Below are 18,964 nucleotides of genomic sequence, written 5' to 3' on the forward strand. Positions count from 1 at the left end.
AATCTCGACTCTGTGCTCGGTCTCTGCGGCTGTTGGTTTAGCTTGCTGTCATCCTGCAGCTCTAATGCACCGCAGTCCGTGGATCAGAGCATGTTTACGACTGCAGAGGAACACAACACATGAGGAATTATAAACTATAATTTAATACGGTTTTTTTTTTTTTTGTTTGTTCCTCCTCCTCCTTTCACTTATCGGTCGTCACCCAATATTGTGGAATGTGGTGAACTAAATTAGTGATAGCAGTATTTTTTTCTTTTCTGGAGTAAAAATAGATGTATTTATTTTTATTTATATATTTTTTCTGATGAAGAACACTGCCGGTGTGCGTGTAGTGTCTCTTTGCGCAGTCCTATTTCTGCAGGAGACGCAGAGGATGTCATTCATTCCAATGGGAAGCGACTCTCGCTGCTCGACAGTCAACAGTCTGCACAGGACCAGGAGCCTGAGGACGTAACAAAGTGTCCTTTTAGCACTCATCATCCACAACAGCACCATGGAAGAAAGCACCGCCACTGAGGCCATCCCGGATCTGAAGGACGTAGAGATGAAGATCGGGCGGAAGACACCGGAGGGTTTGCTGAGGTGGATGCGGGATGAGGCGACCTCCACCGGGCGGGGAGAAGCAGCCAAGCTGCCCCCAGACATCAGCAGCAAGGACACAGGGAGGAAGAGTTTAGATGAGAAGATAAGGAAACTCAAGGTGGAGATGGTAAGTGTCTACATAAACAGTATTTTCTCAACATTTCAATAGCCATCCATTATATCAACACTCTGGTCAGGGGTTCTCAACCTCGGGGTAGGGGCCCCATTTGGGGAGAGGGTCGCCTCGCCCCCTTTTGAACAATTTGAGACCATTTTTGCTTTTTTTATTTTTACACTTTGTCTGCAACGACACCACACTTGCCATATTTAACCCATTTTCATCACTTTTTCTTGTCATATTTTTGCTTCCTTTAATACATTTTTGCTACATTACTCCCATTTTTGCCACTTCTCCATCAAATCTCAATGCCTTTTCTGCACATTCCCCCCCCCACCCCCCCACCCCACTTTCAAGACATGTTCTGCACTTATAAACCCTTTCCACCACTTTTCCCACCTAATGTCAGATGTTTTGACCCATTATTGTCACTTTTAACCTCTTCACCATATTTCATGCTTATTTTTTGTCAATTTACCCACTTAAATGGTTTGTCATGCCCATTATTTGCCAGTTTAAACTAATTGTTCCTCAGAAATTCTAAGATCACAAGACACTGGGAGGGGGTCTCCAGATACCTTCAAGAAACTAATAGTATTTTTTGAACAGTTTTAGCCCCGTTCTTGCTTATATTTTTAGCCTTATTCAGCAACTACACCAAACATGCCATCTTTAAATTTATTTTCATCACTTTTTTTGCCATATTTTTACCTTTCCTACACATTTTCCCCACTTTCAAGACACGTTTAAACCCTTTTCACCATACTTTGTGCATATTTTGCCAATTTAACCACATTGGCCATTATTTGCCACTTTAAACTAATTGTTCCCAAGAATGTTTCCAATATTCACACTTTGAACCTTTTTTTAAAACCACTTTTTCTGTCTATTTTTGGCCACTATTTAGCAACTTTTAACCAATTTCTGTGGTTTTTAAAACCCCATTTCACCACCTTTCCCATCATTTTTGGTCACTTTTAACGCAATTTATTTCTGATTAAAACAAGAATTTACATCTTTAAGATGACTGTATACTATGGTGCAAATAATACTAAACTTCCTGGATAACAGTGGATATTATTCAGATAAATAAATGTGGTCATCACAGATTCACAGAACAATGGACCATCATTTTGCTGACTTCATCGATGGGCCCCAAAAAGCTCTCCCTGTTATTCCCCCTTATAGATTGATCATAAAATAATTCACAAGGACTTCCTGCCCTACCGTGTATTCAAAGCCAACTCTGGGATGTCAGTGTTCCTGTAACAGATCCAGACAAGAATTCCTTTGGAAGCAGCCAAATGCCAACAAATGTGTATCTCCCTGGAGTCTGCTCTCTCTGTGACATTATGTGACCTATAACTGAATTGACATGCCTCAAGGCTGGAAAGGAACTTAAAAAAGGACACCATGAAATATGTTGCCAATAGATGTTCATCAGCAGATTCTCTCTCTTTTAAATGCATGAAATAAGTAATATTGATATCTGCTTGTTATGGTAACCAGTAATGACTTTATTCATTCATCTATTCATTCATTCATTTGATTCAGTCTAAATCTGTTCCCATTGTATGCCAATGATGTCAGCCACACGTAAGTAAAGGGGGCGTGGCTTTATAACGAGGCAGAGGAACTTTCTAACTCAGCTGTAAACCCCAGCTTTAATGTGATTCTTGGCAGGGCCATTCTGAGCATTGTGTTATCATCTCTCTGCATCTTTTAATCATGTTAGCTTTCAATTACACTGCACAGGTTTATAGATAATCTATTCTTTGATATTTTGAAGTTTTATTGATGGCCAGGGAAGCCTATAGTGTATAAGGTGTCTATGGGCCTTAGACCATGTTTAAATCTGCAAAAGCACTTGAGTCGATGTTCAGAAGCCTTTTTGTACAACTTTTGCCTTCCAAAGAAAGATTTGCAAGTCTGCTGCACTGCTTCCTCCCCCATCCTCTCTGGGATCATGTGTGTCATGCATTCCTGCAGCGGATGCAGATCCATTCTGTGGTTGTGACGCAGAGCGCTCGCACCGCCACGACTAAACTCTTCAAACGAGACCAATTGTGAACCCAGAGAGCTGCTTAAAAACCCATTTTAAAACCACCAAAACATATTATCAGTTTGGTCACATCCTGGAAATAGAACTTTACCTCACGCAATGTCAAGCTAATGTACTTTATATGATGTCAATATACTTGAGACATACTTTAAGATATACACTATAATCAATATCCGATTGTTTTGAATGCACTTTTATCTTTTACTCTTCTTAAAATATGAGTTCATGCCTGGTTTGCTTAAACCTTATTGTCCTTTAATGAAACTACAAATGCCCGTATTAATCCTGGGACCTTGTTTCAAACTATTCACAACAGTTTGTTGTTGATGCTACACTACATGAGTTTTCATTACGAGTTGTACCTGTGAACAAACAATGCTCAGTTACTGCAATATGACATCACAGATGTAATTTTTTGGCTTGACCAGTTGCATTTGATCTATTAATTAGGCCTTTAGTGGTGAGAAGGTACTGTCAGCAGCTTTGTACGTATATTTGTTTATGTTCTGAATTAAGACAAAAGCAATATGACCAAAATTGTTTATTTTAATGAGCAGTAACACTGGAAAAAGGTTCCAGGGACCAGGATGGCCATTGGTGTTAGGTGGGTCAATGATGTGACACCTAAACATTCTGTCCAACTGCCTTTCTTTTAGTTAAAATCGGTTTAGATGCATACAAAGACACCAAATATGTAGTAACTTAGTATGTATGCGTTCACTTTGATTTTTTTTTTTTTAAATGTTACTTACTAAATTACTTTTTAATTTATTCTATTATTCAAAGTGTCTTTAAAATTACTCAAAAGTTCTTCAAATTTATTGTCTGCCCTATTTTAGTTATATTATTGTCCTGTATAAGATTTCAAAGTATTTCTATTATTTTATTTCCACCATAATCTTCATGCAAACCTTGCCCGATGATGCCCATTTTATAAAGTATCATGGGGTGAAAATTCTTATATGTCATTGACCCAGGTGCTTCTTTTCTTTACTTGGTCAAATGGAAGTGTCAATTTTCCAAAATAAAATACCATTATAGCACTCAATAATATGTTTTTTTTTTTACAAACTGATTCTGTCATTATGGCCCAGTACTTGGGGACCACTCACTGTTCTAGAGAATCATAGCACTGGTCTTTGCATCAATAGGTACTCATATCAATGAGTACTCATACTGGTACCTGTTCTTGAAAAAGTTGTATTGGCACATTCTTATATTAAATATTTCCTTAAAGTTGTTGTTGTTGTTGTTGTTGTTGTTGTTGTTGGTATTCACCCAATCTCAACAAGCATTCAGTTGCATTAACATGCTTCACTGACCATTTGTACCATGTGGACAAAGATCTTTACTTTCATTGGAGTTGACCTTTAAAGCCACTTCCTTCACACACACAGGCACACATCTGCATATTTGACCCAGCATTCCCAGTTTATATCTCAAATATTCTTAAACCTTCCAAACTTTATATAAATCTGCCAAAAAAGCATAGAAGCAGACTGATTGGTTTGAAAGATAAATCAGGGATGCTGCAACAGAGGAACAGGTGACAGTGATGAAGAGCCTCTCACTGGGAGTAAAGGCTGTGGTGTAGTGCCAGGCTGTTCTTCATCTATGAGAGTGCTGGTTTGAAAGTGCAAAGGAAGGGATGTTAGTAAAGGGTTTTAGGTTTCTGGAATCTGTACAGTGAGATATAACAAATAACAATTTGGTCTTAGTTTATGTTTATTCATGTCAACTTCTATTTTTGATTCAGTCATTGGCTGTGTTCAAAATTGTATACTAACGTACTACTAAGTCTGACGCCAAAATTAGTATGCAATATGTAATGTGCTTTCCCATAGATAGTATGGAAAGATTGAGTACGCGAGAAATACCCCGATGTATACTATATTGGGACATTTTCTAAGTATGCACGGTGGGCACACTAGTCAAACTCAACCATCCCATGATGCATTGTGAGTGGAATGTGACCAGCTTCAAGCTAAAAATAAATCATCCCCTTTTCAAAACAAAAGCATCTCTTCTTGTCTTTCATTAGTTTTTAAAGCTTTTGTAAATAGGGCTCTTGTTTTGAAGTTAACCGGAACACCAAAAACGTTTTTTTCAGTAGCACAATGGCGGGGCTCTGAAAATCTCCGAAATGTGTTTCTGCGAGTTTTATACACAAACAGGCTGATTTGCGTCCCACTTATGGATATTCATGAGAGGGCGTGTCTATAGACGGGACACTGACTTTCTCCTCCCTGCACGGTGACGTAGGGTCAGAGGATGGCCCGCCCTCCTCCCACCCAATCCGTAGCTGAGCTCATGCTGCTTTATAAACACGAGACAGAGCATGGGGGCGGGGCGTTCGCCGGTACATACATAGACTGTAGAACATGCATACATAGCACTGGACACTGAAATGCTCACCTTCGTGGGCGTGTCTGTTTACATGTCAATCACAGCAGAGAGCTTCCTGGAGGCATGGCTTCTCTAGCTCAGTGCCGCGTCAAATTTATCATCAAAGTGGGAACGCGTCATCAAAATGGAGTGAGGTGTTTGGGCTCACCCTGCAGTAAGAAAGGAGCAAATCACCCTCTAACTAACGATTGAGGGAATCAATGAAAAAAACACTTTGGACATGTGTATGAAGCCCGAATAGCATTTTATGATGTTCAAAGCACAGAAAAGTCCATTTAGCGTAACATGGGCCTTTTAAAATTATTTTAGAACTTTGAAAGGTGAAGAATAAACATATTTAGCCTCAGTGTGCTTCAGGTTTTGTCGTTGTAGGTTTGAAATGCATCTTGGTAAACTTGGCAGTATACTTCAGTGGGAACGCTCATCATCATAATCATACTTTTAGTCTATAGTAGACAATGTATACTCATTGAGGTTGTAGTGCATAGTGCGGAGGGTGCCATTTCGAACGCAGCTCTAGTTTTCGGCAAATATATATTTTCTAGTTTTTGTTTAAAGTTAATTTAGTCCCTCTTTTGGCTTGTGCTACTTTGCTGAGTCGTCCTGTCCACAGACGAGCAGCTGCTGTACTACACGATGATGCAGTGGATCCGATTACTTACAGTTGCATCTCTGTAAAATGCGGTCATGGTGTGTCCGCTCTCCACATTCTGCTTTGTCTGCAGGAAGTGAAGGTACTGCTGGTCTTTTTTTGGTTGTGAATGTTTACGATGATGCACCAGTTCATGTTATCTTCAATGTCTCTCCTACAGACTAAGTTTATTTGATAATCTCCATGTTTAGAAGTGATTGATCAAACTACCGGCTAACAACTGTACGACAAACTGTTGTCAGTGGTATGATTTGAGATTAAGATGGCATGACAGTAATTTGAAGAGGGCTGAGGCTCTGTTATTACTCTGATATTGCTGGTGATAACTCCCTTTATGTTGCTTTTTAGTCCAAGTATAGTCTATACATGTTTCACGTCACATTTTCTTTTCTTTTCCGCTCCCTTCAATGTCAGTGCAATGTCAGATCTGTGAGCTGTGCTAAACTGTAGGGATTTCAATTCAAGTGTGTTTAATCTCCTCTTTCTTAGTCTGCATGCTGTGTATTTTATTGTCACAGATGTTACAGTGTGTGATTGGACATCTTTGATTAAACCAGTGCAGTTCCCTTTTTCCTCCACAATGTTGTTTGCTCCCTATTGTCACATGATGGTTGTGTTCGAAATGGTATACATACTTCAGTCCGTACTATGCACTACAAACTCAATGAGAATATACTGTCTACTATAAGTATGGTTAGAAGCATTAGAAGGATGACCGTTCCCACTGAAGTATACTTCCAAGTTTCCCAAGATGCATTTCAAAGCTACAGCAACAAAAACCTGAAGCACACTGAGGCTGAACATCTCCATTGATTCTCCACCTTTGAAAGTTCTGAAAACATTTTAAGAGTACATTGTTAAATTCTCATGAGACACCTATTTGAAGTCTGCTAAAAATAGACAGATTTAACTGGTGCGATGCTCACCATTTGCAGATCAACTGGAGCAAAACAGTAGAGATGGTGGTGGATCCCAACCCAGTAGCTACACATGGCTGTAACATTGAGCAGGTGAACTCCTACAAATATCTAGGAGTTCACATTGACAGCGATTTAAGATGTCACACAGGTACAAAACGTCTGTGCTTGTATCCAGAAGCAGATGCACTTTCTCTGCAGACTCCGAGTGTTTGGTGTATGCCAGAACATTATGATGATTTTTTACAGGGCAATAATTGAATCTGTCCTATTGTATGGCATCACCATCTGGTTTGGCAACTTAACTGTTCAACTGAAAAGTCAAATACTAAAGTTATCTAAAACTGGCAAGATCATTGGAAGGGCAGTACCTGTTGCCCCACAAGTGCTGTTTGATCAATCAGTTCTCAGACTAGCAAACAATGTGTTACCAGAAGGTTCTCATGTACCGCACTCAGAATATGTTTTACTTAACTCGGGCAGGAGGTACAGAGTTCCTGTCTGTAAACACAGTCGATACAAACATTCTTTTATCTCACTGTCAGTAAAGCTCATAAATGAGCAGATTTCCCAGGACGGGCAGACGTCAGACATCAGGCGTTAATGTATTGAGTACTGAGACTTGTATGCACTTTATCTGGTTCTTGGCAATGTAATTTTATGTATATTTATTCCTCTTATTTTTGTTTTCATTGTTGTTGTTGCTCTTACTATGTGAATGATTGAATGTTTTAATTGTGATAAATGAACTGTCTGTGCAGCAGATCCCTCTGTCCAACACAAATTTCTCCCTAGGGAGACTAATAAAGACACTTTGACTTTGAGAAAGTGACCAAGTAGAATGTCAACATGTGCTCATTTGATCCGTAAAACTCAGAATCTCATTTCATGCCGACATTTCAGAGATTTTCAGAGACCTGCCATTGTGCTATACTGACTAAACTTCCGCTTAACTTCAAAACAAGAGCCCTATTTACAACAGGGTTAAAAAAAATAATTGAACACAAGAAGAGATGCTTTTGTTTTGAAAATGGGATATTTGACTTTTAGCTTGAAGCCGCTCCTAGGACGATTTTACCTTCTGCTCGCAATGCATCATGGAAATACCCTGATATAATATACATCCGGTTATTTCTCGCATACTCAATCTTTCTATACTATCTAATGTGAACACACTACATACTCATTTTGATGTCAGACTTTGTATGATTAGTACGTTAGAAATGCCATTTCAAACACAACCATTGTTTTTTTGTTTTTTTTTTCACAATTCATCATTGGAGACATTCTCTTGTACCTTTCAACTGGTTTCAGAATATTTTCTACAAGCGATGCACTGTCCCTTTAAGATAGTAAGGCAACTGAAAGGTTGTCAATGAAAGATGATGATTGAGTTTTGAGCCTTTGTGTGTTGCAAAAAAAATTTAAATCAATTTTTATGTAGATGTTCTCATCTATACACAATGTATGAGACCATTGGATTTCTAAGCCTAATGTGCCAGACGGATTGGGATAATGTGGATATTTATGGCAGTGCTTAGATGTAAACAGACGGAACCTGCAGGAGGTAGAAGGAAGGCAATGGCTGACCCTCTACTGTTAGATGGAGACCGGATGGACTCTGTGTGTAATGGTTGTGTTGTTCATATGGTGGATGGATTTGTTTTGCTGGTGTTATGTGATGTAAGCTGTGGATCTCAGCTGGCTGCTGGGATTCAATCTGTTAGGTCACTATGTGATATGGAGAAGCCTGTGTCACACCAGATGTCTGTCCAAACACATGCAACATCTTTATAATTTCATTGAGTAAATAAGATTGCAATAGAGCTTATTTGTATTTACTTTCTCCAAATGATTTAACTTTTCTTTTCTTTGATGTGAAATGAAAAGTATTATTAAAGAATTGCATATTTATTGGTTTAAATGCATAAAACTATACCAAATACTGTATGTAGTAACTTAGTATATATGCGTTGACTTTGATACTAAATTACTTTTGTAATTTATTCTGTTATTCAAAGTGTCACATGATCATGTGGTCCGACTGTCTTCTGGCCATGAATGCTGTTTTAAAAAAAATCTTCAAAATCACTCCAAAAATATTCAAATTAATTTTCTGCCCTGTTTTACTGCAAGTGTCAATTTTCCAAAATAAAATACCACTATAACACTTAAATTTATTCATTTTTTAAATATAAATTGATTCTGTCATTATGGACCAGTGGTTGGGGACCACTCACTGTTCTAGAGAATCATATAAGCTGTATTTGCATCAATAGGTCAATGACTACACACATTTGAGTACTCATACTGGTATAGTTGTTCTTGAAAAAGGAATAATATTGTGTAAGTAGTCACGGCTGAGTTTTTAAACTTCTTACATTTTGTGACGGGTGTGTTGGCTTTCGTTAAAAGCTTTGATCGATCTGGGAATATAGAGACAATGATCAAGATCCTCTCAGGAATGAGATACTTCTGATCTGATCTGAGTGCCTAATGTCATTCATTCATTCATTCATTCATTGATGGAATACAAATGCATGGAAAGACACTTAAGTTCACTGTTTTTTTTTTTGTTTGCTGAACTTCAAGTAAGTACCAGTAGATATGATCATTTGAGGGGTGATCAAGGACATCTCCAGTGGCTACTTTTCCCATTTTGATTTATCATTTATTCGTACATTACTTTGTCTTTCCACTTATGATTGAGACTCAAACATGTGACAGCTGTGGTAAACTTGGTCGCTCTTCATTTTCAGACAGAAAGTGATGGCGCACTGAGCTCGGTTACTGTTAGCTTTGTGCCGCCTCAGCGCTGACAGGCACGGAGCTCTTTTTATTGCCTTCATTAGCCACTTTTCTCTCTGCCAGCCAAAAACTTCAAACCTGAACCTCACCCTGACTGTCTGTGTGCGAGAGAGAGCCAGCACGATAGAAATCTGTGGTTGTTTATCCTCCCTTTGTTTACGACACTCCACCCTGACGTTAGGTAGTGGGAGCTTTTTTATTTTTCACGTGCAGCTTTTAAGTTTTAGTTCAGCTAATATTCATATGAGTTGCTTTGAAGTGGCACAGTTTTCTGCTCTATTGTTCTAGCCATGTCCACGTCTCCTCTTATCCAACTGTACACTGTAACCTGGAGCACAAAGCAGGATAAATACTCTGACTTTGAACTGTGGAAAGAAACATTGTAAAAAACATAAAGAGCTAAACATCATTTCATGAATATATTGAATTAAAACAGTGCGCGATATCCATTTTGAATGAACACACTGCTTCGTTGTAACGATGTTGTTTAAATTAAGTTCTTAAGTTTGCCATCATTTGATAAATCAAGTAAGTGTGCTGACGCAAAACCATTTCCATCAGCTACAATGTTAGTGGGTTAAAGACTTTAGAATAGGTGATTGTTTATATATATATATATACTGTATATATATACTGTATATATATATATATATATATATATATATATATATACTGTATATATATATACTGTATATATATATATCTTTATACTATCAAATGATTCAATCGCACATAACACGTCTTCTAGAATACATCCTTGTAGTATTAGTGTTGGTATTAGTTGGTGTCCCATACTCACTCAGGTATACTGGTGGATTTCTGTGGCCTGGGGTCTGTGGGGAGAAACCATAATGGCTTCTCTCGTCCGTGTTTTCATGTCCTCCCTAACTCCTTTTCCCATATATTCCCCCCCCCCTCACTCATGTGTAAATGTGCGTTGCACCAAACACAACTTCAGCGACTCTGACGCGACATCAAGCGACACAACTTGCACGATTGCAGCGACTCAATAGCACTCCCTGAGTCGCTGGAAGTCACTTAAAGTTGAAAATGTTGAACTTATCAAACTACTTCCAGTGACGCTATGTCGCGACATCCACTCAGCAATGAGTTTCTTTCTCCCTGTACAGGACTCACACAGAGGAGATCAGAGAGCCGTCACGGGCTTTGATTAGGATGGGACGCTTTGACCTTGTTAAGAGGCTCCTGGACACTGTGGTGCCCAGACAGCTGGCCAAAAAAGACTGGCCAGAGCACACTCATACGCATAAAGCTAGTATGACTTTTGTCACGTTTTAATATAATTTTACTAAACTATTGGTGCAATTAAGAAACATGAAGTCACCTTTTTTAACAAAGTTACTCTAATACCAGTGACAGCATTGATGCTGGTCTTATAGTTTTAGCCAAAATACTTGTACCATCTGCCTCAGAGGTTAATTGGTTATACCCTTTGATGCCACTAAGCATTAGCTCAGCAATACATGACAACAGCAGCTGTTCTGCAGATGTTCTGGCACATTTGCAGTAACTTCTCACAGTTACAGGAAGGTTTGCTAACCGACCTATAAAAATATAGTATTGTCCTACATATGTACTTGAAAAAAGTACAATAAAATATGTATTTAAACAAAAAACTACCCGTCCCATATCGAAGTGATACAAGACCAATGACTGCAAAAAGGCTTCAAAAATACAAAGGGGTACCTGTGGTTGGAAACGGCATAAGTCAAGATGTCTTCACACCAAACGCAACTTCAGCGACTCGGGTGACTAGATTACATTCAAAATCAATTAAAATGACGCAACATCAAGTGAGCTCCCTTCAAGCGATGCGACTCGCGCAATTCCAGCGACTTTTCTGCATGTCATGAGTCGCTGGAAGTCGCTCAAAGTTGAAAAATTTGAACTTTTCAAGCGACTTCGAGTGACACTGTGTCGCGACATTCAATTGGCAATGAGTTTCTCCCCACGTCACTCCCCCAGCCGTCACTGTCTGTAGAGCCGGATCCTGCAGCGAGAAGGCTTTACACATCTTTAACTTGTTTTACAATGAAAGTGGCATACTCCTTGAATAACATTTTAAGTATATTCTGAGTGAACTCATCCTCTGTAAGTTGAGCATTTAAACCATAAGAACAAGTGGCGCTGTCTATGATAAGTGCTGTAAACATACGACCGGTGAAGAAGTGTGCAGCCCTCTCGGTGCTGCCGTTGGCTCTGCAGACACATACCGAAGCGATGAAGCGGCCAAAAAGCACGACTATGTTCTCACGACTCATCACGGACAAGAGACTCATTCCGTGTCCTTAACACACACCTTAACACTGTCCTCTGTTTTTTATGTCTTTCCCCTAATAAAGTCTATCTTACACTTCCATAGGGAGGGCTGGGGCTGGTCAAAGCTACTCCATAAAATACATGTATTATTTCATTTTTTTCCCAAGATTAAAACATGCTCAGCTTTCGAGAAAGGTTTCCAGTACATGTAGTGTTAACCTTTGATGACAAATGCAGACGTGGTAATAAAAAAAAAATTATTATCAGTAGAGTTTCTCATCTATGTTGCACATCACACACATGCAAAACTGGAAGCAATGACAAGGTGCAAATCTCCCTTTTTTGTATGTCCACAGGCTCACTTGCGCTCAGTGGATGTGAAGATCCTGCAGCAGCTGCTAGCGGTCCATGAGGGCATCGAGGCGGTTAAATGGCTGCTGGAAGAGCGCAGCACCCTCACCAGCCGCTGCAGCAGCCTGACCAGCAGCCAGTACAGTCTGGGTGAGGGACCCGAAACGTCCTGGAGGGGCTCCTGGAGCAGCCTGCAGGACCCTCACGACAAACTGGACAACATCTCCGTGGGCAGCTACCTGGACACGCTGGCCGACGACATGGACGAGTACTGTCCTTCTAGCTCAGAATCGGTTATCTGTTCCACCACTCCCCTGGTTTCAGAGGCCACGGCTGTGAGCCAGACTGGGACTCCTGGATCTGAAGCAGGATTAAGGTCTAATGAAAACAATACCATTGGAGGAAATAGGAATCAGGTAAAAAGTGGAGTGGGAAATGGAGTTTGCAATGTTGTCACTGAAACTGGAAATCTAGCATCAGTAATTCCTCCTTGTTCTCAACAAGCCAAGTTAGAGAGCTCCAAACAAGAAGCTCCCATCTGGACCAAAGTGATGGTGACACAAAATGGCAGCCCTGTTCATAAGAACATTAACAATACCAAGACACAGGCCATTAAAGCTAATGGCGCACAAACAGGCAGCCCGACTCGTCCCAACCTCAGCGAGAAACTGGTGGCCAACCAGAGCCCGACTCGCAAACCCTACAAAAATGGCAAGATCGACATGGATACGTGTAAAATGAACAGCAAAATGCATCTAGAGTATGACGCACACTGGCGTTGGGTGCAGTCGCAGGAAGATGTGACGTTTTTGTAGGTGGGATAATAACCACAAAAGGAACAGTAACAGTTTCAAAGGTCATCAAAAGCAAAATGAGAGATATTTATATGAACTGTTGTTGTGGGAATCTCATAGAAAGCTTTGTGGTGTGGAAGACACTGGCTTTAAAACATACAGAAATGTTGCTCCTGCTGTTGTTTCCTCTGACTGCACTTTCTATTAATCATTGATGTCAGTATTAAGGTGGATGAATGCAAAAGGGTTTAGACGCTTTAGGGCAAAAAGGAACAGTTTTAAAATCATTTGTGATCAATTTTCTCAGGGTTCTTTTTGGCATCCCCTGGCTTTATTTTTATTGTATTTTATTTCATTTTATTTTGGGGTAAAGCACATTAAGGTCATGTGACAGAGAGCTGACTGATGGACATTGAACCCTCTGTGGAAAATCAACCAAACAGGCTGCATGTATTCTTTATAAAAACACCCACAAATTACTGATTAATCATGTCTAAATAATATATCATAATTTTAAATAAAAGCTATTACTGTAATGTGTAAATGAGCTGCATGATACAGTTAATAATTCTCTGGTCGGTTGGTTGGTCGGTCGGTAGGTTGGTTGGTTGATTGAAGAAAGAAAATACCATGAATTATCTTTTGCATGTAGTCAATGAAACTATTACAACTGATTTCATTGTCATTCAGGACACTGAGAACAAAACAAACGACAGATTCAATGATTCACGAGAAATATCCTGTTGTTGGCAAATTATTAGGCAAGTTAACCAGCCAAATAATCCCTGAAACTATTTTAATCCTAAAAGATCCTGAAAGCCATGAATAAATCATTGCAAATAATTAATCACATCTATTTTACATAACCAAGTGAGATTCTCAGTATAAAAAAAATTAAGTTATTCAAATAATGCAAACAAATGTCCACTAGAATAAATGATGCAACACATTTATTGCATTATTATTATGTTTTTTAATCATCATACTGATGCCAAATTTGCTTGCTTGGTAAATCTTTAATGCTCTGCAAAGCAAAAATGATCTGATTTAGAAAGTGCAGTGTACAAATTGCATCCACTTTCATCCATTTTGGCAGCTTTGTTTCCGCTCTTGTTTCCACTGATTAATATATGGTACTCGTGGTATAAATTCATTTTACCACACAGCACCTTAACCTCTCACAGCTCCCATCCACAGCATTTTAACTCAGGTGACAAAACAGAAGCGCATATTCTTGCTTAAGACTGCATAGATGAATTAATAAAGTAACTTGACAGTTATGAAAAAAAAATAGTAAATCAAAAGTGCGATTTTTATTTTCAAGTTCTTAACTATTATGAAGAAAAATAATAAATTATATTTTACTGACTGAAAGAACAATGTGTGAATAACCAAGAATAGAGGTTAGTGTCTCATAAAATATTGGACTACATTTATTGTGATCATGTCAAGCACATGTGTCAAACTCAAGGCCCGGGGGCCAAATCCGGTCCTTTAGAGCGTAAAATTCGGCCCGCAGGAGGAAGTCAAAATGACAGAGATACCATGAATCATGTAAATTACCAACTAATTCACTTGTACATATCTCCAAAATAATACACAAATTCAATGAAACTCTACAATATTAGCACATGTTCACCATGTTTAAAGCACATGATGGAAGTCATTACAAATCTCAAATTGTTAAAACAACTCTCGATTTTTCCACAATCCTGCAATTCTCTTCAAATTATTTCACAAAATTTCCACAAAATGTTTCCTCAAAATACATAAAAATTGGCCACAAAATCAAATAAATTGAAAGTGAAGATCCAGCAGGGACTGAAATCTGTCACTTATTGCTTTGATATTATCAGTGCCATACATATTTTATCATTTATTTATACGTGGACGTGCAAACGAGAGCACAATAATGATTACATTACTAATTTTCCTGACTAAAATCTGTGGCCCACTTAAGATGAACTCCATATTTGGCCCCTGACCTAAAGAGTTTGACACCCCTGATGTAAAGCGTTCACCTCCAGAGCTAATAATACGTGCAACATTGTAAATGACAACGCAGCTGCTCTAAGCATCAGGTTATTAGTCGTGACTGGTCGTGTAGACTCTTCCTTAATTTGCCTGAGAAAATATTTGTTTTGTTTTAGATTCAACAGTTTTAACAGGTATTGTGAATCTCTGATGTTGTGCCTGGTTAATGTAAACCTACATATGCCTGTATTTTAACCAATGAACTGACTGCACTGTTGACATGATGATAATATATAAATATATATATATATATATTTTGCCTCCACTTGGCCTTTGCTTGCGTGTACGATTAACTAACGTGTGCTCTTCTTGTTCGGTAACAGGTAAATGTGTGTATTGCTGCATGCCCTGTGCTGAAAGCTTTATGGTTAGACATCAGAACACAATCCCAGAACACAAGCAATATTTTTCACTGCAGTGGGATTGTAAATTGCTTCTAGTCTAATAATATAAGAGTGAGTGTGTATATTTTGTGTATGTGTGTGCGTGTATGTGTTTGTGTGCATGTTGAGGGAGGGAATTAGATGCTGCTTGCCTTCCTGTTTTGATATGAATAGATGAGTTCTGAAAAGCATTTGCAGCTCATTCATCGTATCCTATACCCACCTGCAGTGCTTCATGTGAGGGGGCCAAGTGGGAGAAGGGACCATGTTACATAACGTGAGCACTAATGTTACAGTATAACTTCCTAATAAAAAGCTTATTGTGAAAGATTAACAGGGACTGTCCATTGTTATTCAGTGTGTGGGGGTTTATTTGTGTATAATAATATGAGTGACTGGGTTCTCACAGGCGCTGTTGAGCATAGGGGCCCCTACGGTGTAATTTTGATCCCCTGTGTTGTGTTGTCGCCCCCTATGGTGTGTTTCAGCAGCGTAGGGGGCTTTCCTGTTGTTGTTTTTTCCTTTTTTAATTGGTACCGTCATAATAATTGTTGCACACTTGGACTTCCAGACTTTATTTTACATAATCAAGAAACACCTACATCAGCCACGTCTATTCAAAATAGGTGATTTGCTCGGATGCTCCCGTCTTTAACCAAGGACCCCTGCAGCTGCCCCCGATGTTGCCTGTGTGCATCCAACGCTTGTTAACCGTAATCACTGTCCAATATAACCAGTGTGCTTCAACCGGACGTCATGTTTATAACTCGCAACGGATCATTCTACTTGCATGCGCACGAATGTCAATACTGTCGGGTTGAAACGGGTTCGGGCCATAACAGTCCCAATATTACTGAGGGTCCCTTAGAATCAGTCTTTTGAATAAAATGTTATTTTTTGTCTATACAGTTGGCTTTAAAGTAAGGCAGTAACAAAAACTTTAGCTTTACTTCACAAAATTTGACAGTAAGAGGGCAATAAATGTCAAAATGTTCTGGGGATTGGATGCGCCCGGTCCCCCCTGCAAGACTCGCACCTCGTGATCCCCCATACTGTGAAAAATTCCTGGTGAGATCCCTGAGAGTGATGTGAATTTTTTTTATTATATTGTATCACTTCAGTCCTAATTGTATGTACTGTATGTTGCTTTCAAACAAGTTGTTTAACCATTCCATTTGTAAAAAGACATTTTCAGGTCATACTTTCAGTGTTTTTGACCAAAAATATTGGTATTTCTCTGCTCACAATACAAAAGGAGATCAGCAAGAAGCTTGGAAAAAGACTGACCCATTTTGTTATGCAAGTCTGTTATTTTAAGTAACACCTCCCTCTGAAATAGTAGCAACTACAACCACAAGCATTCATACAGGGCAATAAAAACAAAGATCTTCACGCCTCTGAAAGACAATGATATTAATTACTGTTTGGGTACAAAGATTATTAATGAAATTGCCAATGCACATGAAGAACCAGTTCTGCAGATATCAAATATCACATTTAATATCACAATATTTGCAGCCAAATGATTTAGATTTGAGTTTGTATTGAAAAACTTCACTGAGTTTGTGCAGCTGCTGAAACGTTAGACCACTAAAGTGTTTCCTCTGTTCTTCTTTCTCTGCTTTCCACCAGCACAGAGCTTTGATGGAAACGTCCAGCCTTCGCCAACACACACACACACACACACACACACACACAATGCCCTCTCACTGGAGCTGGCACCACAAAGCAATCACCACAGAAAGTAGGAGCGATGGCCAGCTCTGGACATAAGAGAGGAAAGTCGGCCCAAAGAGTCGGAACTTCAACCCTATTTTCCTCTCTGAATGGATACTTCACTCATGGAAAACCTTTCAACCACAGTATAGACATGAAGTAATGTAAACCTCCTTTCTTATTTAGCATATGAGTTGGCTGTAAAGTAAAGAGAAATCACCTAGTAAAGAAGGCAGCTCTGCTCTGCTGCTCGTGTGTGGTTTTTCTTTTCAAATTAGCTGAGACTTGTGGGGAAAATGGCTTTTACGGCAGTGGGGAACAAACCTGTGAAACACATTACATCAGGCCATGGCGTGTCCTCCTTAATATCTACTGTTAGATGATGATGATTTTCTACAGGATGAGTCCCGCTTTAAACTTGTACATATACATCATTTCAAACAGTCCTTGGCAGCAGTTAATTAGTATTAGTATTAGCATTTAATAAGTGCTGACATTTAAGGTGCCAAAATAGCTGGTTATGGTCTGATGGAGGGATTAAAAATGATCTAAGATTGGCAGGAGAAGAAAGGAAATGGGAATTGATTATTACGGTTTTTATTGCTTATATCGGACAGTGACGGGCAACTTGTATCACAGCGGGGGGCCAGGGGTCTCACAAAAATGGTCACATTATTAACATTCATGTTTGCATTTAGAACTAGAATATTTAAGAAAATACAAGTGAGGAGTCAGGTGCTGGTCCGCTTCATTGAACACTGCATTAGCATTAGCTAGCATTACCCTTGCATTAGCATGTATATTAGCATTAGATCGTATTAACTTAGTATTAATATTATAATTAACCTAATATTAGCATTACGATTAGCTAGCATTAACCGTATATTAGCTTAGCATTAACTAACTTTAGCATTGGCATTAGCCAAGCAATAACATTAGCATTAGCCTAATATTAGCATTAACCTAATTGACATTAGTCAGCATTAGCATTAATCTAGCATTAGCATTAATCTAGCATTAGCCTAATATTAACATTAACCTAGCATTAGCATTAACTAGTATTAGCATTAACTTACCGTAATATTAGCTTTAGCTAGCATTAGCCTAATATTAGCATTAACATCAACCTAACATTAGCTTTAGCTAGCATTAGCCTAATATTAGCATTAACATCAACCTAACATTAGCTTTAGCTAGCATTAGCCTAACTTTAACACTAGCATTAGCGTAACATTAACATGCCTCCTGCATCCTCACTAATAATGATAAATTGAAAGAAAAAAAGGATTTTGTCTTTGTTGTCTTTATTTAAAATAATAATTTTGTGTGTTTTTTGAGTAATTTGTGTATGGGTATTAATCTGTCATTTTCGGGAATTTCTGTTGTCATTTTGTTTGTTATTTTATGTATTTTGGAATATTTTTCTGTGTTTTTAGTTACTTTGTATACATTTTGGAGATATGTTGTGTATTACGTTGGGCTTCATATTATTTGTGGAATTACAATTTTTTGGACGATTTGTTTTGAGGGTCCGCACAGAATTGGATTCATGTGGCAACCAGTTGCCCATGCAGGTTGTAGGATATATTGTTGTGCTGAACTGGTTTCTGAGCGCTGGGCATCCATCCACAATGTTTATTGCCCACACATGAAGTGTGTTGCGTTGGCCTGTAGGTGCTGCACCCTCTGGTTATTCTGGGAACAAGATGCACAGCTTGATTACTCAGACCAGTCAAAGCTCATGCACAGTTGCCATGACAGCGAGGTCAAGCAGGATTGGTGGGCATCACATAACAATGTTTACAGCAGCAGCAGCAGCACATTGTGGGTTAGAGCCATGAGATCAACTCACACGATTGTT

At 38.9% G+C, this 18,964-nt stretch overlaps 1 protein-coding gene across 1 annotated transcript; it reads left to right on the forward strand.

The window, feature by feature from the left end:
• Positions 1–14,800, forward strand: lurap1 (leucine rich adaptor protein 1). The gene is made up of 2 exons (XM_028444564.1): positions 1–709; positions 12,182–14,800. Exons 1-2 carry the CDS (start codon positions 494–496, stop codon positions 12,989–12,991), a joined length of 1,026 nt encoding a protein of 341 aa, XP_028300365.1. The 5' UTR covers positions 1–493; the 3' UTR covers positions 12,992–14,800.
• The last annotated feature ends 4,164 nt before the right edge of the window (positions 14,801–18,964 follow it).

Source organism: Gouania willdenowi, chromosome 4 (genome assembly GCF_900634775.1).
Source record: "Gouania willdenowi chromosome 4, fGouWil2.1, whole genome shotgun sequence".
Taxonomy (NCBI): Eukaryota; Metazoa; Chordata; class Actinopteri; order Blenniiformes; family Gobiesocidae; genus Gouania; species Gouania willdenowi.